Source organism: Elephas maximus, chromosome 8 (assembly GCF_024166365.1).
Source record: "Elephas maximus indicus isolate mEleMax1 chromosome 8, mEleMax1 primary haplotype, whole genome shotgun sequence".
Lineage (NCBI taxonomy): Eukaryota > Metazoa > Chordata > Mammalia > Proboscidea > Elephantidae > Elephas > Elephas maximus.
The window spans coordinates 45246648-45274503 of record NC_064826.1 but is presented as its reverse complement, the minus strand read 5'-3'; the positions used below and the strand labels follow the sequence as shown (position 1 = coordinate 45274503).

Below are 27856 nucleotides of genomic sequence, written 5' to 3'. Positions count from 1 at the left end.
GAGAGGCTAGTTGTACATCGCCCACTCTCAGTCAAGAAAACCTCACCAGCTTAATTAGCAGGCATGTTACAGTGAATTCACAAGTCCCTCAATTTGTACATATCCAGGAAGGTACATGCCAGAGATCGTGCAAAAGTAAAATCAAGAGCCTAAACCATTCCTGACACTTCTGTTCAGAAGAGATGTCACAGAAAACTCCTTTGATCGGGCATTTCTATTATCTTTGTAATAGTCTTTTAAGCTGCTTCTGAACCAATCACAAAATTATCATTGGTTTGAATTCTTTATTAATAAGGATCAGAATGAGGCAATTTATTAGATTTAAATGGCTTTAGAATAGGAAATGAAGATAGGGAAGGAGAGGCTGAACAAGAATTAGAGAGCAGGAAGAAATAAAGCAGAGTTGGGTTCTAGAATGGGTGAAAAGGCATACATCTTTTATATTAGTATGATTTCTTTGTGACTCTTTGATGTACTATCTTGATGGTTGTTTACAGTTTATTCAATTATTGAAATTGCTGATTGAAAAGCAATTTGTAAGTGACCAAATATTCAATCTGATCTACTAATCTTGATGACCTAATCTGCATATTTTGTCAATATGAATTTCTTTTACTGTATGTTCCCTTTATTTCTTGCTATGTAGCAAACCACCCCCAAAACTTTGTGACTTAAAACAACACCAATCATTTACTGGGGGGCAGGACTTCACAGAGATAGCTCATCACTGCTCCACAGTGTTAGCTGGTGTGACTCAACTGGAGGCTGCAGGATCCACTTTTGAGATGGCTCGCACACACTGCTCCAATTTGGTGCTGTCAGGTGGGAGTTGACCAGAGCTGTGGCATGAGGGTCTCAGTCTCTCATCTCGTGGGTTTCTCCACAGGCTGTTTGGACTTCATCACAACATGGTGGTGAGTTATAAGAGCAAGTGTCTCAAAAGAACCAGGCATAAGCTGTTTCCTTCTGTGGCCTTGCCTCAGAAGTCACATAGCATTATTTCTCTCATAGTCACAACCCACCCAGATTCAAGAGGAGGGAATATAGGCCCCACCTTTCAATGGGAGAATTGTCAAAATCATATATTAAGAAGAGCATGTGGGATGGGAGGTGTCATTGTGGCTGCTTTTAGAAAAGGCAATCTGCCACTCTATACGTGTTCATTCATTCATTCAACAAATATTTACCGAGCACTGAAATAGGAGGTAAGGTTTCAATGGTAAGAAAAAGTACGTACTCACTTTCTGGTAGGGGAAACAGACATTAATCAAACTGTCCTACAAATAGATATATAACTGTGGTGGCGATAAATGGTGCAAATGAGAGATCTATGGTGCCATGGGGGGTTATGAGGAGGTCTAAGAGATCAGGGAAGGCTTCTTAGCAAAAAATCAAATAAGATTGATTTGTAGATATGAAGAATGAACAAAGGTTAATTCCTCAAAGAGCATTCAATTCACAGGGAACAGCATGTACCAAGGCCCTGTGGCAGGAGGAAGAAATATAGTGAAAACAAGGATACAGAGAAGGCCTGTGTGGCTGGAGAAGTAGGTGGGAAAGAGTGAGTACGATAAGTTGAGGCTGGAGAGACCGGTAGAGGTGTCCAGACCAGGCAGGGGCATGCTGAGGCATTTTGCCATTAATCTTAGAGCACGGAGAAGCTATGGATGTGTTGTAAGAAGGGGCAATGGCATAATCAGATTTGCATTTCAAAAAGTACATTGTCCTCAGCATGAAGGATAAATAGAAGAAGGTGAAAGCAAGAACAATGACGTAGCTATTGCAGCAGTTCAGGCAAGAGGTGATTGATAACTTAGACTAGGCTGGTGGTACAGATGGAGAGGAGTGAGCTGAGTAGAGAAATAGACAGGAGGTCCCAAATTGTTTTAGCTTTCCTGAGCTACTGGATTCTGGGCTCCTCTAAAGTATTAGGGGTCAAATCTTAACCTTTCAATACAGTGTACCTAGCCCAGCATTGGGATTTAAGAGATGATTAATGAATGCCTGTTGAATGAATGAGTGAATGAATGAATAAGAGAATAGACTAGACACACCTCTCCTCCTCAATTCCAAGTTCCCTAGTTCTCTCCTGCTTGTATTAGTCCCTCTGCTTGGAGCACCGTTCTTACCTCTGTCCATCGCCTCATCAATTCTCCCCTCATCAAGAAAGGCTTCTTGGGTCTCAGGCTAGTTAGATGCTTCACTTCTGAGTCCTCTGAAGGCGCTTCTATCAGACAACTTACGACACTGTATTGTAACAGTAGTTGATTTTTCTGGTTCTTTCACTGGATCATGTGAGCTCCTTCAGGCAGGGAGTGTGTCTTACTTATGTCTGTAACCTCAGCAGCTAGCACAGTATATGGCCTATTGTAGTCACTAGTGTTAGTTTATATCAACAAATGAAGGGAATGACTTTGCTAAAACTTGGTAAGTGTGAATAATTAGCCTGTCCTTTCAACTTTCTCTAAAATATCAGAACTTTTGGGAATCAAATCTTTGTGGAATTCTCTGAAATTCTTTCATGTGACAATGGAACAATTGTCCATGTTGTTGATTAACCAGAATTCTATATGTATTAGACTCCCAAATGCAAATGCGCCAGAGGTGGCATTTTATAAGGAAATTTAGAAGTGCAACTTATCTTCCTTCACCAAAGGGCTGCCATCCCCTTTGCCTGGAGGTGGGCCAGAAGGTTGCTGGTGAGCAGCCTTCTTCTCCCTCTCACTTCCCAGGGTGCATCCCCCGCCCCATTCCCCAAGAATCTGCTTTAGCATTGATGAAGTACTCCGCTGAGATTTCAGAGTTCTCCACCATAAAATACAGTAATTTGCCTAAAAATATTTAAGAGCAGATGTTTCCAATAAAAAAATTAATAAATAGAATACTCCTCCCAATAGAATAAAGAATTAGTTGAAGTAATATTTCATGCTTTTAGTGAGGACACTAATGAAAAATAATTACTCATAAAACTAAGAAACATTACCAGGTAACATGCACACTGATCAGGCCAATGCTCCTTAAACTGAGAGCCACAGGACATATTCTTCAGCATTTGTGAATTCTCCAGAACATTTTTTCATTTTCATTTTTAATTAAATGCTCATCTCAAATCAATATAAAGATATTTCAGACTATCTCATACACTTACTGTCTGTGGGGAAAAAACAGCTGGAAAAATGGTGCTGACAGTTTTAAAGCAGTGGAAGGCTCTATATTTATGATCAGGTTGATGCGGAGTGACTCACCCAAGACTTTATGGTATGTCTGGCTCCCCTACACATCCTATGTCAAAATGATAACACTCATCCCACAACTGCTACTGTATACATGCTAAGTTAATTTATCAGTTATAAAGACCAAAAAAAAAAAATTTTTTTTTGCAGTGCTAATTTACAAGTGGAAATCATTTTCATAGAATAAGATGTTAATTTCTTATTTAATGACAATGACGCTATCATTTGAAAGGATACAGTGCATCAGAGCAATGTTTCGAAGTAATAACACATAATACCAAACCCGACCCACTGCCGTCGAGTCGATTCCAACTCATAGCGACCCCATAACAGTACATGCAAGTCTTGAAAGAATGAATGAATGAAATTATATGTAATAACCACTTCTATTATGTGTTATTGATGAGTGATGAATAACACATAATAGAAGTGGTTATTACATGTAATTTCATTCATTCTTTCAGGACTTGCATGTACTGTTCTATGCATTTGGGGACACAGCAATGAATCAGACAAAGTTCCTGTTCCTGTGGAGCTTACGTTCTAGGCACCAAGAAAAGCCAGAGCACATTTTGGTCCAACATTTTGTGCAGAAAAGTTTTGCAAGAGTTTGGAGGGAGAAAAGTGGTCAGAAAATTTAGTTGCTACATGGCACACTGTACTATAGACATGAGAATCTTTAAAGAAACTGTGCCACGTCAACCATGGCCAAGTTTACAGTAAGCAAGGATTTATAGGGGTGATCTTGTCTTTATGCATATCAGTTTGTGCCATTAGTATAAGTGAATGAATAATATACAAGAAAAAAGATGCTTGTTAAGTGCTATCTTTGGATTTTTCAGTAGTATTCCATAAATGTCAATTTGAATTTTATTTGTTGGCTTGATTTATGTTTAATTTATAAATTACTTTTGGGTTGATAGTTGCATGAATAGGTTTTATACGAGGTATAAGCATAACAATGTATATAGTCTTTTGTGTCTGGTTTCTTTCACTTAGCATAGTGCTTTTGAGGTTCATCTATTTTGTAGCAAGTATCAGTAGTTTTCTCCTTTTTATGGTGGAATAATATTCCATTGTATAGATAAAACACTTTTTTGTTTGTCTATCACCATTTGATGGACATTTGAATTTTTTTTTTAGCCAGTCTAACAATCTCTGTTTTTTGATTGGAGTATTTTACCCCATTTGCTTTTTTCCTTTAAAGTTTTAAGTATGTATATATTTATTTTTACATATAATTTTTAAATTTAAACTCTTTGTCTTAAGATAATTGTAGATTCACACGCAGTTGTAAGAAATAAGACAGAGAGACTCCCACGTACCTTGATCCGGTTTCCTCCTGTGATAACACATTGCAAAACTATTCTTTAAGTCGTTGCTTTGGAGACACTAGAATTTTTTTTTTCATTAAAGGAATTCATACTCAGGTTTGAAAACACTGTAGGCTAGTTCTGAGACTCCACAAGGTAACATGTTTTTTCACCAATTTGAACTGAAACTCCATTTCAGATAACATACATCTTAACAGGCAGAATTATATATCAGGTCTGAATACTGTAAAATTCGTTATGAATTCAGCCTCTTGTGGGCCTTTTTTTCCAGTTTATGACTTTCTGTGAGGGGGGGGAAGGCAAGTAGAGGCAGATTCTTCAATGACAGGTTAAGTGGGGTGTGGATGTGATGTGTATTTGAAATATATAGACTTTAAACAAAAAGAATATATACATATAGTCTTTCTAGAAATGTTTGAAAACTAAGTTGGTGTTAAAGTTTTATCAGAGGGTGAATGTGGTAGAGTTTATTGAAGTTCTCAATTTTTCACTCCCTCCTTTACCCTAAGAGGATTATACCTCCCACACATTGACTTTTGACTTCTTCATATGACATGCTGCATGCTGTATTTGAGAAGGTGTAGACGTGGTTTTATAGCTCGTCTCAGCCTCTCACACTTCTGTCCTCTGCCATAAAACAACATGTCTCAGAGAGAGCTGCTCCTTCAACCTGGGCTTCGTGAGAAAACGAGCAGACCTGCAGTAACTCACTGCCTGGAACAGAGCTGTATCGGAGGAGCAACCATTATGTGGTACAGGTGAGGAGCACACGTCTGTGGTTATAAACCACTGAGAGTTTGGGCTGTTGGTTTCTGAAGCAAAAGCTGACTAACACAGGCAGAAAAGTCTGCCTCTACAATAAAAGTAAACATTTTCGTTCTCTACTACTAGCCTAAAAACCTAAAAATTGGCATTGTAATCCACCCAGAGGCATCTGGCAATCCGCTTCCAACATAGCCTTGAAAACCCTATGGAACAGTTCCGTTCTGCACACATGGGGTTGCCATGAGTCAGAATCGACTCAGTGGTGACTAACAACAACAACGAAAGCACTGAATTACCAAGGTTAAAATGTGTGAGTTAGTATAGCAGTGAAAAAAGTTAGTAAAGCATCTTGGGGGAGGGGGGTGTGGCCTTTCTTTACGTTTAGAGGAGCTAATTGAGATAAGACTTAAAATATAGTTTACATGACTTTGGGGAGATTCTTGAAAAATCTAACCCTGATGTCTGAGGAACCCAAATGATTTCTGGATAGAAGAGATGAGCTTTTTGGATAAAAATGCCTTTAGTTGAGAATCCAGTAGTTCAAACATGAGCCCAAAATTGAAGGTACTAGGGCAGATGTTCCAAAGTGAAAGCGCTGATTTTCAACCAAGCAGCACCTTGAACAAGACACTCCATAACTTCTTTCTGGAATGAGTAGCAGAAAGAATTTATGTTTTTAAATATCAGGAAGACAGACAAGTACAAGATTAAAAGAACAGAACCTGCGCACTGAACGTTAAGGTTTAATATAGTATCACTCCATGACAAACTTGAACAAAAAAATCACACCTCAGGTGATGGCCACGTTTCTCTAGTGTTTTATTCAATAGAGGTCAGTAACTACCTTCAGAGAGAATTGTTCTCAAATCATCAAGGGCTTAAAAAGGTTAGCAAGGAAATGGTCCTTTTAGCATATGCTGTGAGGGTGTTCAGCCTTATGAGAAACAACTTAAGCTATTACCTGGGTTCTGGAAAAATGGAAAAAAAAATTATAAAAGGGGTGACTCTTACACAGAGTTTGATTCAAATTAGAGGCAAAATGGAAAAAGAGATTAACTCTGATATTCCTGTATACATTTTTCTCCCTGTTTGGAGCTCTATATCTCATTGCAAAGTGGTATGGACCAAGGTGCAATAAAATTAGAGTCCTGTGATCAATTTGACCTTGATTTGCAGGGAGCGTTGAAACACAATCCATCTCATTGCCACAGCTAACCTAGTGATTGATTAAATAAGAGGTAGCTCCCAATTTCTGAAAGCCCTAAAAGAAAGCGAAGGAAACACTTCATGAGTAAAAACAGCTTCGTTGTTAGAATCTTTATATTATGGAATGGGATCTAATACTGACGTTGCTAATAACCCTCGAGTGATTAAGTGAGGATTTTTAGAAATCATCTATTTCTCCATTTTCCAAGGTCAGGGGAATGACTCACCTGAAAACTCTAAGCATCTACTGCCTGAAAATAGTAACAATGGGATTTCAGAGGGTGTTTTCAATTTTAAATAAACTGTCTGTCTCACCCCAGCCTGATATATCTTCTTAGAAAAAAATCTTCTTAGGTCCCACCCATTTTTTTTTTTTTTTCCCAGGTACTGGGTTGTATCTTTTTTGTAAAGTCATTTTAGAACAGAATTTTGTTGCTGAAAGGAACCTTAGAATTCATCTGATGTCCCTTCTCCCTCACCATCATTAGAGATGAGAAAACACATCTTGGAGAAAAATGAGCCCCTGTGGGCTCTCGCAGTCAGGCAGAGAATCCCGGGGCCAGATCCCCAGTCTCTTGCCTTCCAGGTCTTTTGCACTCTCCCCTGCATTTGCACTCAGGATCTTTTTAGCAGTGTGTATGGCCCAACTACCCTTCTTCTGTTGTTTCTCTTTTATAGCCCTAAAATTCATTGAGACATAGTTTGGGGAAAGAGTGGGTCTTATTACTGACTCTGTGGCAGCAGGAGAAAATCATTTTTAATAGTGAAGTTTGAGATTTGAGTGTTCAGTGTTTCTAATTCCATGCTGTCGATGACACTGCCTTCTACTAGTTATTTAGCACATATGAATCATGTTATAGTTTCAAAATACTTTTCTATCAATAGCAACTTCTTATCGTGAATCAGGCTAATTTTATTTTTGCCTCCTCCCAAAAGCAGAATTCCTGGTCTCATATAGCTGAATGCAATGAGTTGTCCAGATGTTTAGCTGTCTGAACTCCTGAAGTCTGCATGCTGCCAGCCAAAAGCTTTGGATTAAAGGGTAAAAACAGTCTTACCTCTGAGGTTCCTAGTTGCCAAGGGCAAGGTTGTGTGTGGGTGATAGATTTGGGAATGGGTAGAAGGACTATTTGCACTCATTGATGGTCTGTGAAGAGTTTACAGGTATCTTAGCTCATGCCTAGTTGCAAGAGTCTTGGGAGACTTTGCTGCATCCTGGAAATCTTCTGTGGTGCAGCACAGCGTGAGGGTGGGAAGAAGGGACATGGAAGGGTCCAGTTTATCCCTGACTGGCTCCTAACTTCAAGGAGCAAAAAATCAAATTTCCGGGGGGAGTGGGAGAATCTATGGGGACATTTTGGATGAGGAACTCACCTAGTTGCTGTTGTCAAGAGTGGACACTTGGGGTGTGCTCTTGGCAGAGTGACTCTGAGCACAAACCCAGAGGCGATTCCAAACCTGGAATAAGAATAAGGCTCTCCTGGGGGATGACTCAAATAGAAAAGCTACTTTGAATCACAACATTTGAATCTGAGTCACTCACCAGTCTTTTCTTTGTCTTGTAAAGACAATTTAAGCACAGAGGTCTAAACCAGGCTTTTTGAATCTCATCCTACCCCTCTCGGCAACTTTCCATCTTGAGCCTCCAAGAGAACAGTAAGATCTCTTTGAGGCACTGATTTTAAGAAAGACCCCTTCTTACAAGCCAGTTTGGGGGGTTTTGAGAGCTGGGAGAGTCACTGGAAATCATCATCATTTCATTCTGTAAAGCTATCTCTGCCTCCAGGGCACATGGCCTGGCAGATGGCCCCATAAATCTGATTACCCTCACCCAAGGATGGATTACCCAATAAGCAAGGTAACACGGGCTTAATTGTGCTCACTTACTAATCTGTAGTACACAATTTCACCTGGTTCAAAGATGTGGTGAAACTCATGTGAAGTTTCATACTACATGCTAGAAAGTAAACACAATTGAAGCCCGTGTGCCTTGCTTACTGTAAACCGGTGCATACTGTGCTTACTGGTTAATCCACCCCTGCCCTCACCTTTCCTCTTCCTTCCATATTGAAACTCTTCTGATTTGCCAGCAACTTCAGGGGAGTTAAGACAAATGAAACCCAACAGAAATTCTGACCCTCCACTGCCACCAATGCACTCATGATGCATCATCACGAATTATATTTTTAGAGAACTTGCAGGTGTTATATTGGGCTGCTTCATATTTAGGTCTTTCTCCCCACCTCCGCCAAATCCCTCTGACTTTTGGAGGGCCTTCTAAGAGCCTACAATCACACTTACTAGAAATTCTTACTACCTAAATTTGCATGTCTCATGCTACTGTTTCATTCTGTCTCTGTTGATTTTCAAAATCCTGCCAAATGGACCTTGAAAAGTAATGCCTGAATTTCATGCCTACAGGATGCACTGAATGTAAGATCCTTACACCTTTTTTAATCTTTTCTCAGCTTCAGCCGCAGCCCTTTCTTTGTTCTGTGTGTCTCATGCTTATTCCTACTGCCTTTTTCTCCCTCTCCAGGAGCCTCAAATCTGAAAGCTATTAGATGAAGAGCATGGTTGGTTTTATTCACTTAGGGGATGACTCCTCTTTCACAAAATTAGCCATTTAGGTACTCAAATATCTATCGGATGTCTCCCCCTGCCCCAAACAGAACCATTCTAAACTCTGAGTTTGATATTTTACCTAGAATCTCACTTATCTCGATACTCTAGCAAGAGAGTGGGCAGATTGGATATATTGCCAAAATAAACTCAAGGAGTAATATCTGTTTTTTGCATTATAATGAAGTATGCAATTAAGTGTAGCCCAGAGAATCCAAATGGTCCTGTGGTTCAGAGTGGTTTGTTACTCAAGCTATTAAGCATTCTGATTTCAGTGCTTCAAGGGGGGATTGTATGTTTCTGTACATCAGAGTCAGAAGGAACAAAAAAGGAAGCAATGGAATAGAGAAATGGAGTTTGAAGCATAGGGACTGCTAAAAGAGCAATAGAAAGATTGGAAAATGGAAAAATTAAGCTAAATAAACAACAGAAAGTTCAGGTAAGCAACAATGCCACATGAAAATATAAAGGAGTTATATATGGATAATTCAGGGAAAATTACCCTTACTCAAACTCTCCGGAGCTGAATAATTAAAACAGTCATTGGTTATTGTCCTCTTTGTAACCTTAGCACCCAGCACAGTGCCTGGGTACACAGCTGTCAATGAATATTTGTGTAATAATAAATAAATATAATAATTTATATATCATATAAATATAGAACATAACAAATATAATAAACATAACACTGATCTAAATATACTATGTTTCTAAACAAACTATACATTTTGTGACACAGTCACTTTCATGCACACACAGGCCCTATGGCAAAATTTGTGGGGAAAATGACCTATCTTAAAGTGTGTGGCATGGATTGGCTACAGTTCATTTGGCTGCATAGGAAACAAAACAAAAAAAACATACACATACAAACGCCAAGAGATACAAGCTCAGTTGAGCAGATAGGAGATCACCCTTGAAGTTTGTCTTTTACATAACTGCCTGCCAGGCTTCCCAGGACTTTGAACCTGTTCATTCTGGTTTGAACTCCTGCTGAGAAAGTACACTTCTAACAAGTTCCCAGGTGATGCTAATATTACTGGTTTAGGGACCAATTCTTTTTTTTTTTTTTTAATTGTGCTTTAGATGGCTTACAGAGCAAATTAGTTTCTCATTAAACAATTAATACATACTGTTTTTTTGACATTGGTTGCCAACCCTGAGATATGTGAACAGTCTCCCCTTCTTAACTTTGGGTTCCCCATTTCCATTTGTCCACCTTTTCTGTCCCCTTCTGTCTTCTCATGCTTGCCCCTGGGCTGGTGTGCCCATTTAGTCTCCTATACGTGCTTGAGCTATGTATATTATCGTTTGTTTTCTGGGCCCGACGATTCTTTGGCTGAAGCACCTTCAAGGGTGACTTCAGTACTGACTTAAAAGATTGTCTGGGGGCCATACTTTCAGGGTTTCTCCAGTCTCTGTCAGACCAGTAAGTCTGGTCTTTTTCTGTGAGTTAGAATTTTGTTTTATGTTTTTCTCTAGCTCTGTCAGGGACCCTTTATTTTGATCCTTGTCAGAGCAGTTGGTGGTGGTAGCCAGGCACCATCTAGCTGCGCTGGACTCAGTCTGGTGGAGTCTGTGGTAGTTGTGGTCCATTAGTCCTTGCGTCTTTGGTTTTCTTAATTCTCCTTGCTCCAAAGGAGGCGGGACCCCTGGAGTATCTCCGACGGCTGCTCACAAGCTTTTATTGCCCCAGACGCTATTCACCAAAGTAGGATGTCGAACATTTTCTTTATTAACTATGTTATGCCAATTGAGCTAGATGACCACAGAGACCATGGGTAGCAACCAATTCTGAGAACACTAGCAGAGCAGTGATTCTTAAAATTTTTTACAGGAAACACAAAAATCACCTGGGTATCTTGTTAAAATGTAGATTCTGATTCATATATCTGCGGGTGCAAACGCACATTCTCAGCAGGGGTTTGAACCCGAACACACCGGTTGAAACCCTGTACCTGCCCAACTTCTGTTTCCTGGTCGTGGACACGAGGCCACCAAGGAGTTACCAGTTCTGTGGTAGTGACAAGAAAGTCCCTTGGGGCAGTACGTCTCATTTCCCTTTGCGTTTCTTGTCTGCACCTGCCTCTGCCCCTCGCGCCTCGGCAAAGCAGCAGAGGTCGAAGCACGTTGCTGTGCAGTGCTGAAAGGCTCCCAAAATCAGCTTTGCGCGCCAGCCCCCTAACACCAACCAGGCTCCTGGGGTGGCCTGTAGAATTCCTGTAGGTGTTCCCTACTGCCTTCTTAGGTCCTCTCTCCCCAACTCCAGGCCCGATTCTCTGGCCAGCGCCTGCCACTAGAGGGGCTTCCCAGGGTAGCCGCGGTCCTCCTTGTCCCGGGGCAGCAGCCGCGCGGGCCGGGCGGGGCCGGAGGGCGGGAGGCGGGAAACCGAGTTGGGGGCGCTCTGGGCTCGCGCGCTGCGCTGCTTGGCTCCAGATTTGCCGCCTTCAGCTGCAGCGGCGGCGGCGGCAAGAGGGGTGGAGGGTGGTGCGGAGGGCTGGAGCCGGGACCAGGAGGGAGGGAGGGAGGGGGACCGGGAGGCTGGGCCAGGCGAGCCGGAGGGGTGCACCGCGCTCCCCCGCCCTCCTCCCGGGAGCGAGGATGCAGGCTGTGAAACTGGCGCTGCTGGGCTGAGGCGGAGGTAGGGGACTCGCAGCGCGCGCGGCTCCGCGAGTGTGTCTCCCGTGCGCCGCGAGGCGGGGGGAGGAGGGCGAGGAGGAGGAGGAGGAGGGGGAGAATGCCCGGAGCAGCCGCCGCTGCCGCCGCCGCCGCCGCGATGCTCCCGGCTCAGGAGGCTGCTAAGCTGTACCACACCAACTATGTCCGGAACTCGCGGGCCATCGGCGTGCTGTGGGCCATCTTCACCATCTGCTTTGCCATCGTCAACGTGGTGTGCTTCATCCAGCCCTACTGGATCGGCGACGGCGTGGACACCCCGCAAGCCGGCTATTTCGGGCTCTTCCACTACTGCATCGGCAACGGCTTCTCCCGGGAGCTGACCTGCAGGGGCAGCTTCACGGACTTCTCCACGCTGCCCTCGGGCGCCTTCAAAGCCGCCTCCTTCTTCATCGGCCTCTCCATGATGCTCATCATCGCCTGCATCATCTGCTTTATCCTCTTCTTCTTCTGCAACACGGCCACCGTGTACAAGATCTGTGCCTGGATGCAGCTCACCTCCGGTGAGTGCGCGCTCACCTTCGCGGAGGTGGGGGACCCGGGCGCCCGAGCCCAGGAGGGGCCGGAGTGGGAGGGACGGGCTGCGCGCTAAGCCGGGTGTCGGGCAACTTAATCCGCTCAGGCGTGGGGGTGTAGAGGGCGGGAATCCTGGGCAGCCGGAACCCCCGGCAGCCGGAACCCCCGGGGTTCCCCAGGTCCGAGAACTGGTGCCTCGTCCCGGGTCGTCCGTGAACCTCCCAAGTGCGGGGAACGCCACCCAGGGGAACGCGCAGGAGGCAGGGCGGTCGTGGGCCGAGTCCGCTCAGAACTAAAGATAGGGCGGGGGAAGCGGCCGCCTGGAGAGATACCCGGGTCGGGAGTGGGGCTATTGAGGGACTAAGGAAGGCACAGCGAGGCGAAAGCGGATTTGCAGAGGTCGTACTGGAAGGAGTAGTCAGCTTGCTCTGCCCCTTGACGGGACTCTTTCAGTCATTGCTTAAGGAGAGTGGTTTGGTGGAGGGTCTAGAGTGGAATTGTTTCTCCCAGTCCCGGGCAGTTATAAATATTTTATCATTCATCTGGGACGAATAAATCCTAGAATGTTCCCTAGCATTTCCCCAGTGTCTTCAGTTTGCTTCCTTGTCAGAGCAAAGTCCTTCCATTTCATCCTTCTTTAAACAGAGAGCGGACTTACGGAATCAAAATTTCTCAAGGTCTAATTTTTGGGAAGTGGCTTTAGGGAGGTGGGCAGAGAGGAAACCCTTTTTCATCAGCGACCCTGATCACTCTTTGCCTGTGGACGATAGATTGTGGATAACTGGAGAAAACAGATAGATGAAAGTACTCTTTCTGAGCATCAGAGTTACTTTAACCCAGAAAAAGGGGATGGGGGTGCATTTCCTGGTGGCTTGGAAGAGTTGGGAAATAAAACTGACTCCTTTCTCTACCTTCTCCCGCGCTGGTTCCCTCTCTGCCAGCCCCCTTGGATGCCCTCCATTCTAAAGGCAGCTCATGTCCTTGGAGCCTTCAAATTGTTGGGTTCGTTTGATTTTATGGATGGCCTGGGTGTGGAAGAAGGGGTATAGAATGTCTCGGACAGCCAGACTTTCTCATTTGTGCTTTATTTTATTGTTCTGATTTTTAAAAGACTTTAGCTTCATGACTTTGTAGTTTATCCTGTGCCTGGGAAGGTTTTCTGGGGGGTTCAGATTTAATCTTTGTGTTTACTGGAGTGTTACAGGATGATTAAATTCTTAAAGGTGTTGGGAGGACAGCTTTAAGATTCATCATCTTGCCTGGCTATTTTGATCTGAGACGCCTGTGGGAGACTAAACTTGTATGGAAGTCATTGCTCAAATTAAGGGTATCTTGGCTGATTTTGATATGCATACACTGTGAAAGTGTGTATGTTAAAAAATAAGGAGTGAATGTGAGTAGACACCTACCCACCTCACACAGCCCATTATCCTCCTGATATGTAGGTATTCCATCGCCAACTTCCACTGCCTCCCGCTATGTTTTTATATGTAATGTTAACTTTTGTGTCCGTTTCAAAAGCTGAATAACTTTGAAGTTTGAAATAAATTCCCATATCATGGTTGTTCTTGACACTTAGCCCTGGTTTGACTTTGAAGAGAACAGGACATGCAGGATGCAAATGTTGTGGAAAAATTGACCCTGCACAACTAATTGTAATTTTTCTAAGTTAAATGACCTATTTTGACTGGTGATTCAAATTAGATTGTTTTTCAAAGGTCTGAAGGTAATTTGCAGGTGATTTCTCAACAATACATTCTTAAATATTTCACTTTTTATGAGGCTTTGTACTCTAAACCTAAGTTAAAAAAGAGAGAGGGAAAACTATCTTTGGGAAGGAATTATTGGCTTCAAAGTTAATACAAACTGCAATTATTACAATAGTTATCTTTTCCTCTTCTTGGAATAGAACACAAAAGCCCTAAACTAAAAAATATATACATTTGTACTGGGTTAGTTGAATATAGTGTCATGTTTCAGAATTTGACATAAACATATTATCCTGTTTTCCATATGCCAGTATAAAACGTGATGATAGCCTTTGTACTAAAGAAGATTTAATGACATTTATTTAAATTTAGGAGAAATCCCATATTCTTAAGTTGTACAGACACTTTTTAAACCTTTAATATGCAATTTATTTGGCATTTCATTTTTAGATAAACCATGGAAACATATAATTTTATTTATCAATAAACTATGTTAAGAAGAATTAATGACAGGTCAGAATCAAAGTTGATTATATTTACAGATTTTTTTAAGGAATGACATATAGAGGATATTTCTGAAGAATGTCCACATTTAACATGGTTTTCTAATTTTTTTTAAGTCTGTGACACTTATAAGAACTTTAACATAGTGTACTGTAAGTTGCTTTGAAAGTTTAGCTTCTAAGTTTTAGACTATTTCTCTTTGATGTTAAGTAGCTTTTTCATACTTGCAGTTTAACTGTATGTAGGCTCACTCAAGTGTAACTTACTAAATATGAAAGATAACCTAAGAACCAACTGCCGTCGAGTCGACTCCGATGAGACTTAATAAATCATTTGCTTATTAGAGATTGTTTAGCCTTCCTTGGGAGTCAAATGATTAACGTGTGCCTTTGGTTATCTAAGCATTTTAATATAGTAACATAAATCATAGCCAGGTAGAATATAAAATTTGATATGAAATGATACACTAAGACGAAAGAGGAAATTTTTTTGTGGTGATATTCTTTTTGTGATTCTGAACAATGAACCAGAAAAAATACTTCTTGGACTTGAAAATGATGTTGCTCTTCCATCTAGACATGCGGAGAACATATAATTAATGGCGCTATTATGTACACCTTGCCCTCTCCCTCTCCCCTCTAAATCATTTACAGTCTCAGTAGGGTGAAACCAGGAAACACAGAGTTAGAAGCTAATATGTCACACTACTTCTAGATGTAATCCTCTACTTAGGGACCATGGCTGAACCATGGACCAAAGACTGAAGACAAAAAAAACACGTAAATAATAGCAATCAGAGATGCAAAAATTCCCAAATCTACAGAGAAACAACTTGATTTTTTTCTTCCTGTGTGATTTCTCTAACAATACATCGAAAGAGGGATACCTGTAATTGGTCAAGCAGGCTGATAAAATCCAGACTTAAAAAAAAAAAATCCCAATGGAAAGGAAATTTTGCCCTTCTGGGAGCTTGATTCTCTGCTTCTTTGTTCTTGTATTTTAAATCGGTATTTCTTTCTGTTTCCAAGTCTACCGATGGCCAAATTTTGTTTTTTTATTTGTTTTTCTGACTATAAACTGAACTTTGAACTGTCACTAAATGCATATCATTAAACCATTATAGACCAAAGAAACCTTTTCTTTTTTTAATAAGCTAAATTATTTATGTGGAATTTAAAGGTTTGTAGTAGTTAAGAGCTACAGCTGCCAACCAGAATGTTGGCAGTTCAGATCCACCAACCGCTACCTTGGAAACCCTACGAGGCAGTTTTACTCTGTCCTGTAGGGTTGCTATGGGCTGGAATTCACTGACAAAGGGTTTGGGCTTTTTTTCCGTTAAACACCCACCACAGATTTCTTGGTAGAGGGCAGCATATGAGGAAGCATTTGGCCTTTATCTGTGAAGAGGGGCACCTGATCCGGGTTGATTTTCCTAAATCAGGGATAAAGGCAGGAGAAGGAGCTCTGGTGGCACAGTTGTTAAAGCTCTTAGCTGCTAACCAGAAGGTCCACAGTTTGAACCCACCAGCTGCACAGTGGGAGAAAGATGTGTCAGTCTGCTTCACTAAAGATGTAGAGCCTTGGAAACCCTATGGGACAGTTCTACTGTGTCCTGTGGGGTTGCTATGAGTCAGAATCGACTTGACAGCATGGGTTTGGTTATTGGTTAAGGGAAGGAGAAGGGGGGATTTGCGTTCGTCAGATTTTCTCATTCTTTTCTTGTAATTCTGAGAGTACCACAAAGAAGAGCCACCAAGATGGCAAAGCTCTATGGCAAGGGTTAGGGCTGAATTGCCTAGTCACTTTCCCCAGCCTCCTAGCCTTAGTTCTCACCAGTTCGTTTTAGCCAGCAGTGCTTTCTTAAATTTTACAACTTCATCATTTAGGTGAGATAAGAATTTCACCAGAGGTAAGTATAGCATTTTCTAGCCTGTGAGAAGAGCCTTTGCAATGTTGTACCACCCCTTCATGGTGCTCTGTTCTTTTCTTGTAGTACTCATCAGCGTTTGAACTTAGAAATGTATTTGTTTAATGCCTGTCTTCTCTAGTACACCGGGAGTTCTGTAAAGCCAGGTCTGTTTTTGTCCATATCACACAGAGGTCAAGAGCATAGACACTGCCCCCAAAAGATGCAGATTTGAAGCCTGGTTCTGACATTCACAGACCGTGGGACCTGGGGTATCAATCTGTCTGTATTTCAGTTGCTCATTTGAGAAATTGTACCTACCTTAAGAGATTGGTGAAAGGATTAAGTGAACAAATGTATATATTTAGAGCAGTGTCTGGTGCATAGTAAGCAAGTACTGTATGAGTGTTAGCTGTGGTTGCTGTTCTTATGTTGTCGTTACAGATGTATCCTGGCACACAGTAGTATGTGTGTGTCTGGCACATAGTAGGCATTAGATAAGTTTTTGTAGTGTGAATGAATGAAAAAAGAAAAGAATAAATAATTAGGAGAAGAAGGATGAAAGGAGTTATTTTAAATTTCCTACATGCCATGGTGAAAGGGACAGCTCAGACTTTGAAAGACATGGTATGTATTATTCTTAGTGGTTTGTGGCCTTGGCAGTAACCGTACTAAAAGAACTCTTTCGGATTCTTTGCTGGTAGTGGTTGTGACTTGACAGCCTAATTTGTGAGGAGCTTTTTTCCCAAATGGAGGCTTTTTCCAATGCACAGGTAATGATCTTTATTACAACACTGGGGGTTAATCAATTATATCTTAGGATTCACTGACTTTTCCTTAGCATTTGGCTTCTCATAAAAGAATTCATCATTCAGAATGAAGGTTTTATACATATAGGAATCATGAGGTCAGGCCTGCCCCCATGCAGAGGGGTGACATGATCCAGGTTGGGTTTCCTATGCACGTTCAGGAGTGGTAAGACCAGGAGAGGAGGAGGATACGTTTTCCAGGCTTCCTGGGCATCAGTGCAGATGGGCTTTTCTTGGAACTCCCTGGGACCGTGACAGCCTGGGTGTGCAAAGCTCAGATGGGGGTGCCCTGAAGAGGGCCCAGGCTGTGATTTACTCTAGAGCAGGCTCAGTGTTTGAGACAGTCACTTGTCCTTACCATTTCTCTAGTGATGAGCAGTAACAGAAGGAGATCTCTTGCCTCCAATAGCTGGTAAAAAGCAAAACCGAAACCCACTCATAGTGATTCAAACTCATAGCGGCCCTGAAGGACAGAGTAGAGGTGCCCATAGAGTTTCCAAGGCTGTAATCTTCATGGGAGCAGACTGGCACATTTTTCTCCAGCGGAGCAGCTGGTGGGTTAGAGCCACCGACCTTTCGGTTAGCAGCCAAGCGCTTAACCACTGCCCCACTAGGGCTCCTATCCAGTAGCTGGTAAAAAAAAAAAAGCTGGTAAGCTATCCTAAATTCAGAGTTACGGGAAAACCCCAAAACAGTCATTTCAAACTCTGCCCCAGGTGCTGCAGGAAGAATGGACATGGCTAGTGGGGGCAGTTTTCAATTTTCTAACAACATATTCCACTTTAAGAATTTTTTATTTCTAACCCAAACTTATAAGAAAGCGATTTGAACTGAGAATTTAGAAACTTTTTCTTTTTGCTTTTATGTAGTATGACAAGGAATGTGACAATTGAAGAGCTGTTGGAAAATATATGAATATAAATGTCAAAACAAAATATTTTTATTGCAGTGAGATTTTAAGTGAACATCTGTGAAAAATAGCAGGCCCATACAACCCATACAGCATATTAGGCGTATTACAAGTTGTTAGGCTTTTTTTTGTCCTCTTGGTGCAAAGCTGCACACTCAACAGCTTTTTTTCTATTGTTAAAAAATGTTAACAAATTTTAGCAGTGTTTACATATTTCTATAAATAAATTATTAATAAATAAAAGCCTAACCAGAATGTGGTATCAGATGCTTAACAGGGAAACAGTTATTCAGTCATAGCTGTTTTTGTTTGGGAGCCCTGGTGGCACAGTGGTTAAAGCTCTCAGATGCTAATCAAAGGGTCGGTGGCAGTGTGCTTCTGTAAAGATTATATATAGCCTTGGAAACCCTGTGGGCAGTTCTACTCTGTCCTATAGGGTCACTATGAGTCGGATTGTCTCAATGGCAGTGTTTTTTTTGTTTTTGTTTGTATTTGGCATGATGCTGTGACCTGATAAGGAGAGTCCAGATGGTCTGGCCAATATATTACATTTTACCCACATGCCTTAGAATCTTTCCAAGTGAGCAGAGTTTTAAATGAAAAAAGAAACAGCGGAGCATAGAGCTATAGTTGCAGGCTGTGGCTCAGTGCACTTCTGTGTATGGTGTGAGGAGATAAACTATGGGGAGAGGAGTGGAGAGAACTTCAGATCACACTGGTATGAAGCAAGGAACACTCTGGGGAAAATTCTAATTTGGGGGCTTAATAACATATAAGTGGGAGAGTTTTAAAGTGTGATTTTCATAAAATTTTATATTTGAACTTTGGGGGTCACACCAGCTTTAATTAATGTGGATCTTTCCTTATAATAAATAAACTGGGATTTTTATTTGAAATGAGGAAAGACCATAGAGCTGACCCTTATTCTTAATAACAAGAAGATATTAATAACGACAAAAAGTAAGAGACTTCATTATACCAAATGGTAGATAATTTATTTGGTGCCTTAAATGTAATGCTGTTATGGAAAGTATTGGAGCATTCTGAAACAAAACAAAAACCACCTCCCTCAGCATCCCGAATGTTCACACGATTAATATCATGCACCTCTCAGAATGGTGACTACTCTTCTATGACACTTAACACAGGGTCATGATATAAATCATAGTTTAAATTGTCCTAACAGTAATGTTGAATGCATCTCTCATGTCTTCTGCTAAAGCAAAACAGAAAAACGAGAGCTCGTAAGAGGAAGGTAGTTTCTTGATCAATATAGGCATGTACCGTATCTGACTACCATTAGGCAGAATGAAAGCAAGCAAACCTTTCTGCAATAGAAGTTGCCAGCATGGAATTGCCAGAATTGGCCTTGCATACCTGGCTTCTACCATCTTCCCCAGCCTAATGAAAACAATTCTGCAGCAGGATGGGGACTGTCTAGGTGTGCTGCACAGGAGAAAGATCCTAAATGACAGGTTGAATGGAGTTAGTCTTCTAATTACGTGAAATTGTGAGATTATGACTCATCAGTGAAAGGGCTAGGGGAAGAGTTGTGAAAGGTAGTGGAAATGAAGATGAATCGTCATGGATCAGAAGAGAGGCCTTAACTCAGAAGCAGATGCTTAGAACTTAACACATCAAGAGAGTTCTCTACATTCTTTGCCTTATTAAAAAACAGTGGAAGACAGGAGTTTGAAGGGAACTCAGCCTTAACTTTAGTACTCAATGCATCATAGAGCCATTTACTTAAGCGTCTGGACTCCTTTTGGAGTGCTCTGCATGGGTCTTAGTTGGTTTCACAGAAGATCAAGAGTGAGCTGCAAAATAGAAATGGGAAATTTGTACCATCGTCTGACCGAAGATGGCATATTTGAAAAACAGGCAAAGAGATCGAGCTGTGAAGAATGACAGGGCCATAGAAGAGTGACACTAAAAACAAATGAAGTATAAATTGAAAAGACATAATGAAATTCAAGGTTGAAAAGCCTATGGAATTTAATAACATCAAAAAACCTGTTGAATTTGATATAGGCAATGGCTTAAACACATGTTGGTGCAGGGCAAGCAGAAAGCCAAATGTGCGTTACTGCGTGGAAGGCTGTGTGCAAATTCATTACGGAGAAAGAAAAATTATGGCTGTACAGTCCCCCAAGCTGTTCAAAGGGAAAGAGTATTGAATTTTTTATATGACTCAGGAAAATATGGAGAAGGATTGAAATAAGTCAACCTAAGAAAGAAAAGGTCATTATGAAATTCAATAAAAAGTGTTCCTGTAGTTTCTCCTTAAAAATCTAGTTATAGATTGTAAGGCTGAATTGATTTCTATAATAACTTGAATGGAGAAGGGGAAGTTACAGTGAGTATTTAGTGTAAATATATTCATAGACCATTTTAAGAACATTTATAGCTACAAACTAGATGGATCTGTGTGATACCAAATATTAGTTAGCTGAACATCCATGCTTTTACTAGTTGATTGGACAAGGAATAGTACTGACAAGTTGGCATGTCATACAACCTTCATAGAGAAAGGCATGCTATTCTACAGGGTTTTTCCAACCAGGTTGGTGACCCTTTAATGGTATCATATCATTTTAGTAGATAATAATCCACATTAAAACATGGGTTAACATAGAATGGAAAATAAGAATGCAATATAAATAGTAACGGTTTTATGAAACTTACATTTCTTAAAATATTTACATGCTTAGTATATATATGGGGGTGCTAGGCTGCAATGAAAAATGTATTACTGTGTGCTATAGTCAAAAAGGAAACCCTGGTGGCACAGTGGTTAAGAGCTACGGCTGCTAACCGTAGGAAAAACAAAAACCCAAACCCACTGCTGTCGAGTCGATTCCAACTCATAGCGACCCTATAGGACAGAGTAGAACTGCTCCGGAGAGTTTCCAAGGAGTGCCTGGTAATCTGAACTGCCAGCCTTTTGGTTAGTACCATAGCACTTAAGACTATGCCACCAGGGTTTCCAGCTAAAAGGTAGGCAGTTCAAATCCACCAGGCACTCCTTGGAAACCGTATGGGGCAGTTCTACTCTGTCTCATAGGGTCGCTATGAATCAGAATCAACTTGATGGCAATGGGGCTTTTTTTGGCAGTCAAAAAAACAGCCACTATTCCACAGGAAAGATAAATTATTTACAAAAATAGTTGTCTCTTCTTTGGAAAATTGTGAAAGACTTGTACCAACTAATGGATAATTTCGTATTAGAAGGTAGATTAGGTAAAATATACTTAACCTGAGAAATTTTGGACATTTTTCTTTGGCTCTCTTATCTCACCTCCATTTACAGCTTTTATCGCTAAAGGACCCTAATTAGATTGTGGATTGATTGAGAATTAGAATTATTTTTTCCAGATGTGATTTCTTTGACCATCCATACTATGAAAAACAACATGTTCGATGTCTGTGCAACACTCTAGCTAGACATTTAAACAAATGTACTTAACCCAGTATCAAATGGATATAGACTCATAAGCTTTTGGAAGTTGGAAATATATTAAAAATTATCTGATAACAGTCTCTTCATTTTCTAGATAAAGAAATAATAGTAGTACAAATACTAATTATTGAGCAACTACCATTTTCCAAAACTTTAAGATCTTTAACCTTCCCAGCAATCTTGCAAGGTTAGTATTGTTATACCCATTTGGCAAATGAAGAAATGAAAGCTTAGAAAATTGTTCAAGGTCATACAGTTAGTAAGTGGTTTGAACCAAAATCAGACTCACCCCTAGCCCTACACCATATTGCCTCTAAGTCTTTGAGAGATTAAGAGTCTTGCCAAAAATTGCACTTTAGCAGAATTGGGACTAACGTAAGTGCTATTTCTACCACTTTCTCTTGCTTTCCATCTTAAAGTGCATTTAGTTAGTATAAATCTTCAATAGACTTTTTTTTTTTAACTATTCTGTGTCAGCATGAAGGAAACCCTGGTGGCATAGTGGTTAAGAGCTATGGCTGCTAACCAAAAGGTTGGCAGTTCGAACGACTAGGTACTCCTTGGAAACTGTATGGGGCAGTTCTGCTGTGTCCTATAGGGTCGCTGTGAGTCGAAATTGACTGGGTGGCAAGGGGTTTGGTGTTTTTTTTTTGGTCAGCATGAAGGGAAGGAGCTGTTATTCTCAAGGAAGAAAGGATCTCACTTACCAGTCTTCCAACTTCCAGCATGCTTAGGTGCGGTGAGACAGGCACTCCTCATTCCATCCTTTTTGTTTCCCCAGCCTAGAGCCCAGGGTGGTTCTTTTCCAACAGTGTCTCATTGGTTATACCTCTGATCTCATTGTCAATAATCTTAGACTGTGAGTTCTATAGGACAAGTACAATGTCAGTATTATTGGTTCCGTGTCATCCATTTCTGTCCTACCTCAAATGCAGAAACTTCTTCAATAGGTTTGCTTACTTATGATGGCAGTAGTGAAGGTGATGATGTTAGACAGAATCATTAAACCACAGACACAATTCCAGAGAAGGTAATAACAGACCTAGGTAGCTACTAGAGGCACCAGGGTAAGGAAGGGGAACTGTGTGTGTGGTCAGAAGATTTGCATCTCGACTTGACAACTAATTGCCTGATGACTTTGGAGAAGTCATCTAACTACTATGACTTTATTTTGCTGAGGCTTATGAAATTTTATTTCAGGTACATAAAAAGTGATGGTAAGTTATGGACATTAAAAATGTATCATCTGCTAACCAAGTTTTGCTTGCATTTACTGAGAAAGTACATGTTAGGAAAATCATCAAAGATAGGGTGAAATTAAAGCAGAAAGCAAATAGGGAATAATCCTAGACAGACTGATAGATACTTAGAGTTAGATTTCTGTAGTAGAGTTCCTCAATCTAATGAGACTTCAAATAACAATACCTATGTTTTTGTTCTGATGATTAAATGAATTTATACATACAAAACTCCAAAATGGACCAAATACATAGTAAGCACTCAACAAATGCTAGCTATGATTACTGTTGTTATTACTAACAAGAGCAGGGCTGGAGGACTGGTTAGTAGTCAGCAAATTTAGTAGATAGAATAATTGAACTCACAGTGAAGGACAATTTGTAGTTTTATCATCACAACCCATACATGCCAGACCTGCCTAATAGGATTGTTCTGAGGATCAAGAAAGATGATGATTGTGAAAGTCTTTTATAAACTGCACAGTGTTATATAAATGCCATTGTGATTCCTGTGATGGATTTTGTACATTACTAACAAAACACCATATTCGATTATGAGTTTAATTTTGTGTTAATAGGGTCCAGCCCTTCCATTTTATTTGCCTAGAGTAATAACTTTAAGAAACAAGAATGTATTTTAGAGATAAATTTGTGTTTTATAACTTCACCTGAACAAACTCGAAAAAAGAAGCCATATTTTGATGACTGTGTGGACTAGACAGTCTTTTGATTGTGTCAAGGCCTTAGCATTTAGGCATTCTTATTAAGTTTTCCAAATGATAGAGAAGTACTATCAGGTGTTTCAAAAGCAAAACTGAATATTCTCAATCTCTAATAACATCATGTAACAGGAACAAATTAAAAGTAGCATTTTATCTGTACTTTTTAAAAGGCAGCTATAATATCTTGAATATTAGGTTCCTCAATATTGTATCTGTTAATTTTCATTTTTGCTCCCTAAGAAAAGAAAGTAGTGATTTAACATTTTTGAATTTATGCTGTAATAAAGATTATTTTGCTCTGTTTTTTGCTAACATGGTAATTCTTTATATTTCTTTTGCTTTTCTAAAGAAAATAAAAAAACAAACACTACTTCTTATTAATGTTTTCATTTCAGATTTGAAGTCATCAGCACATTGTAAAATCAGAATATCAGTTCACTATGACAGCGTCTGTGACTGTGGCCCAAACCACTGGATTGAACAATGAACAAAGGAATATTCTCTGCTGTACATATTAGCAAATCCTTTTTTAAGGATGAATATCTAAGGCTAATGTTGACAAGAAAATTTGCAAAATAAGCATGCTCCATCAGACTCTTTCCCTCCGGAGATGCTGGTGAGATTCGCTGGGCAGTCTCCCAGCTGTCCTGTAGGTCATAGTGAATATCTCATGCTTCTCCGAGGAAAAGCCTCTCTAGCAAGATGAACTAGGATGGGGAGATGGGCCAGGATCCAGGGCGGTAGCTCACTTTCCACAAGACCCTCCATTAGCTGCGGGACCGGCTCTAGAGGGAGCTCCAGCCCTGCCATCTTGTGCTTCTCAGAACTTTGCCTTTTACAGAGTCAGGTCCAGAGTTGTTTCCCCGCTTCGACTACTTGTAGGATAACATTTTAGAGGATGGAGGATGGAGGATAAAGTATGAAGACTGAAAAAGAATAGGGAAAGGGATTGAGCCAGAATACAGACAGTAGATGGGACAGCTCCTTTATCTAAAAGAAAAAGCCAACTCCCCTTGACAATTCTATGGCCCCTTGCCTTTATTTAAAATTCTTTAAAATTACTCTCTATAACTTAACTGACCCTTTCCAGGAGTCTACTTTTTTAGAGGACTCATTGGCATAGTATTTCCCATCAGAATATTTGACCACTGGTTCTTTACCTGGGGGTGGACACTTTGGAATAACATGGGCAGGCCATTGGAGAATTCAAAAGAAGAGGAATTCAGAACTGTAAGGCTGCAAACAGCCGTTTGGTCATAAATTATGCATTATGGTTGCATTTATGCAGTGGTTTCAACATGTTCTGAAAGTTAAAAAAAAAAAAAAAAACAGTTGGAAATCCCATTTATTGGGAAACTTTAAGGACTTCAGAATGTGAAAATAATGCTTAAGACAACTCAGAATATAGACCTCAGCCATAGGCAAATAATACGTCACATGGTCAGAATGAAAAACTTCTTTTTTTTTTTTCAATGGGATCTGAACTCAACCTGGTTTCTAATTTATCTCTTTGAAAACCTGAAGTACAGAAAGTTCTTCAGAGAAAACTTTAAAAACACACTTCCCTGATCAGCATCAAGGCTTTTTTTCCATCTCATACTTACAGAACATTCTTTTTAATCTTCTCCAGAATTCCCCCTCATTAACCCCAATGCCCACTCCGGTCCCAGTGCCCACTAAAGTGTCCTGTGCCCAAACAGGCTAAGCAGAAAATCCGAAACTACTGATACTGCAGTTTAGTACAGTACACTAGCATTGCTGTGGGACCTCTTTGAGTTTTTTGACTGAATTCAGTGTGCACAGAACAAAGGGAAAAAGCTCTGCGATCGATGTGAGTTTAGTTGAAAGGAAAGAAACAGCCTTTTGTGTACTATTAAAGAATTGATTTTTTTAAAAGAAAGACTTCTAAAAACCCGACCTAATGACTGTAAGAGGTGGTCTGTAAAGACTAAAGTTTTGTGACGGATTTATTCAGAAAACAGACTGAGTTCATATGTAATTCTTCCCCTTCCAGTCTTATGGTGGCATGTACAGTTTACTTAGAAATTTTCCCCCAAATGTATTAAAGTAGTATGCAAGTTTCATGTAGAAATAGGGCTTATAAGAAGACAAGCTTGAACTTGTACAACAGAAGTTCACTACAATTTCTGTTGTAGTTACAATGCTATTTAGCCTAGTTATCATTTTGGTTTTGCTTAATATATGCAAAAGGCATCAATTGTTTCAGCTAATCTGCAAACATGTTACAGATAATTTATGTATGTGTATGTGTGTGTTTTAAAGGATGATAATAAAATCACCTTTTGTGTGCCCTGCTACCTACCTTCCTGATTTTATCCTCTTCCCACCCAGAGGTAGTGTTAGGGATTGAATTGTGTCCCCAGAAAATATGTGTTGTAAATCTTAACCTCTATGCCTATGGTTATAATCCTATTTGGGAATGGGTTGTCTTTGTTACATTAACGAGACAGGGTTAGTCTTGAGTCAATCTTTTTGAAATATAAAAGAGATTAAACAAGCCAGTGAGATGGGGTAAGATAGATGCCAAGACAAATGGAGATCTCCAAGGAATGAGGAAGCAGAAGCTGAAGAGACAAGGACCTTTCTCCAGAGCTGACAGAGAGAGGAAAGTCTTCCCCTAGAGCCGGCACCCTAAATTTGGACTCACAGCCTTCAAAACTGAGAAAATAAATTTGTTTTTTTTGAAGCCATCCACTTGTGGTGTTTCTGTTATAGCAGCACTAGGTAACTAAGACAGATAGCTACTCCTGAATTTTGTGTTAGTAATTACCCTACATGTCTTTATATTTTTATCACTGTGCACCTATTCCTAAACGAAGTACTGTTTTGTTTTGCTTGTGTTTTACTTTATGCATGTATACTATATTGTGTGTCATTCTACATGGATTATTCTGTGACTTGCTTTGCTCCCCTTTAATATTTTGCTTTTGAAGTTCATCCGTGTTGATGTGTATGACTGTAATTCATCTTTGTCGCTGTATAGTCCTTGGTTTGGTTTATAGTCCTGTCTTTTATACTAGAGTTTTCACCACATTTTCTTTATTCATTCTACTGATGGTGGACATTTAGATTATTTTCATTTTTTTGACTGACCGCAAGTTTCCTCACTTTCTAAGACATTCTCTCTTTTTAGGCATATGGTGGCCCAGCTAGAAACTACATTTCTTAGCTTCTCTTGTAGCTAAGTGTAGCCATGTAATGAAGTTTAGGTCAGTGGGATGTGAATGGAAGTAATGGGTTTCACTTCTAGGTCATCTACAACTGATACAGGATATTTTCCCTGAAGTTTGGCTTTTAGATACTTATCAACAACTGGAAATTTTGTATGGCAGTGATCTAGCTTCAACCAGCAGGTGTGGGCAACACCCTAGGGGATGGTGGAACAATAAGACGGAAGGAACATGGGTTCCAGAATGACCTCATGGAACAGAGTTGCACTACCACCTAACTCAACCAGAGTGTTATATGATAGAAATAAACTTCAATTCTATTTGAGTTACTATAGTTTGAAGTTTCTTGATTATTATAGCTTAGCTTTTACTGTAATGTATAAAATAGGTGGGTTTTTTTGCTATGGAAAAGCAATAGTAGAAGCAATAGTAATCTTATACATATCTTCGAATGCATTTGTGCAAGAATTTTCTAAAGTGCATACCTAGGTATGAATTGCTAGATTGTAGGGTATGTATATGTTCAACTTTCTAGATAATGGCAATTTTCCAAGTTTCTTATACCAATTTACACTTCTACCAGCAAAGTGTGAGATATTCCACTTGTTCCACAGCCTATTCAACACTTTAATACACGCAATTAAAACCTTTTTGCCCATCTACTGTGTGTGAAATGGTATCCCATTGTGTTTTTAATTTGTATTTCCTTAATCATTAATGTGGTTAAGCATTTTTCATGTTTGTGGTCTATTTGAGTTACTTCTTGTGTAAAGTGTCTATATAAGTCTTTTGTCCATTTCTTTATGTTTTTTTGTTACTTATTGATTTATAGGAGATCCTTATATACTGTGGATACTAATTATTTGTCTGTTTTATGTGTGGCAAATATTTTGTTCTGCTTTGTAACTTACTTTTAAACTCTTCTAATAGTGAGCCCTATGGTGAATTGAGCAAAAGTTCTTAAAAGTGGTTAAATTTATCAGTGTTTTCCATTTTAATTAGTGTATTTTTTGTCTTGTTTTAGAAAATTGCCCTTCAAATTCATAAACATACTC

General features: G+C 40.1%; 1 protein-coding gene across 3 annotated transcripts in view; it reads left to right on the top strand.

The window, feature by feature from the left end:
* The first annotated feature begins 11754 nt into the window (after nt 1-11754).
* The window catches only part of LHFPL3 (LHFPL tetraspan subfamily member 3), a 541863-nt gene continuing 525761 nt past the window's right edge, over nt 11755-27856 (top strand). For all 3 annotated transcript variants that reach the window (XM_049893125.1, XM_049893124.1, XM_049893122.1), the window contains exon 1: nt 11755-12339. In XM_049893125.1, the coding sequence (XP_049749082.1) occupies nt 11898-12339 (442 nt within the window). In that variant the 5' untranslated portion in view covers nt 11755-11897. The remainder of the gene's footprint in view (nt 12340-27856) is intronic.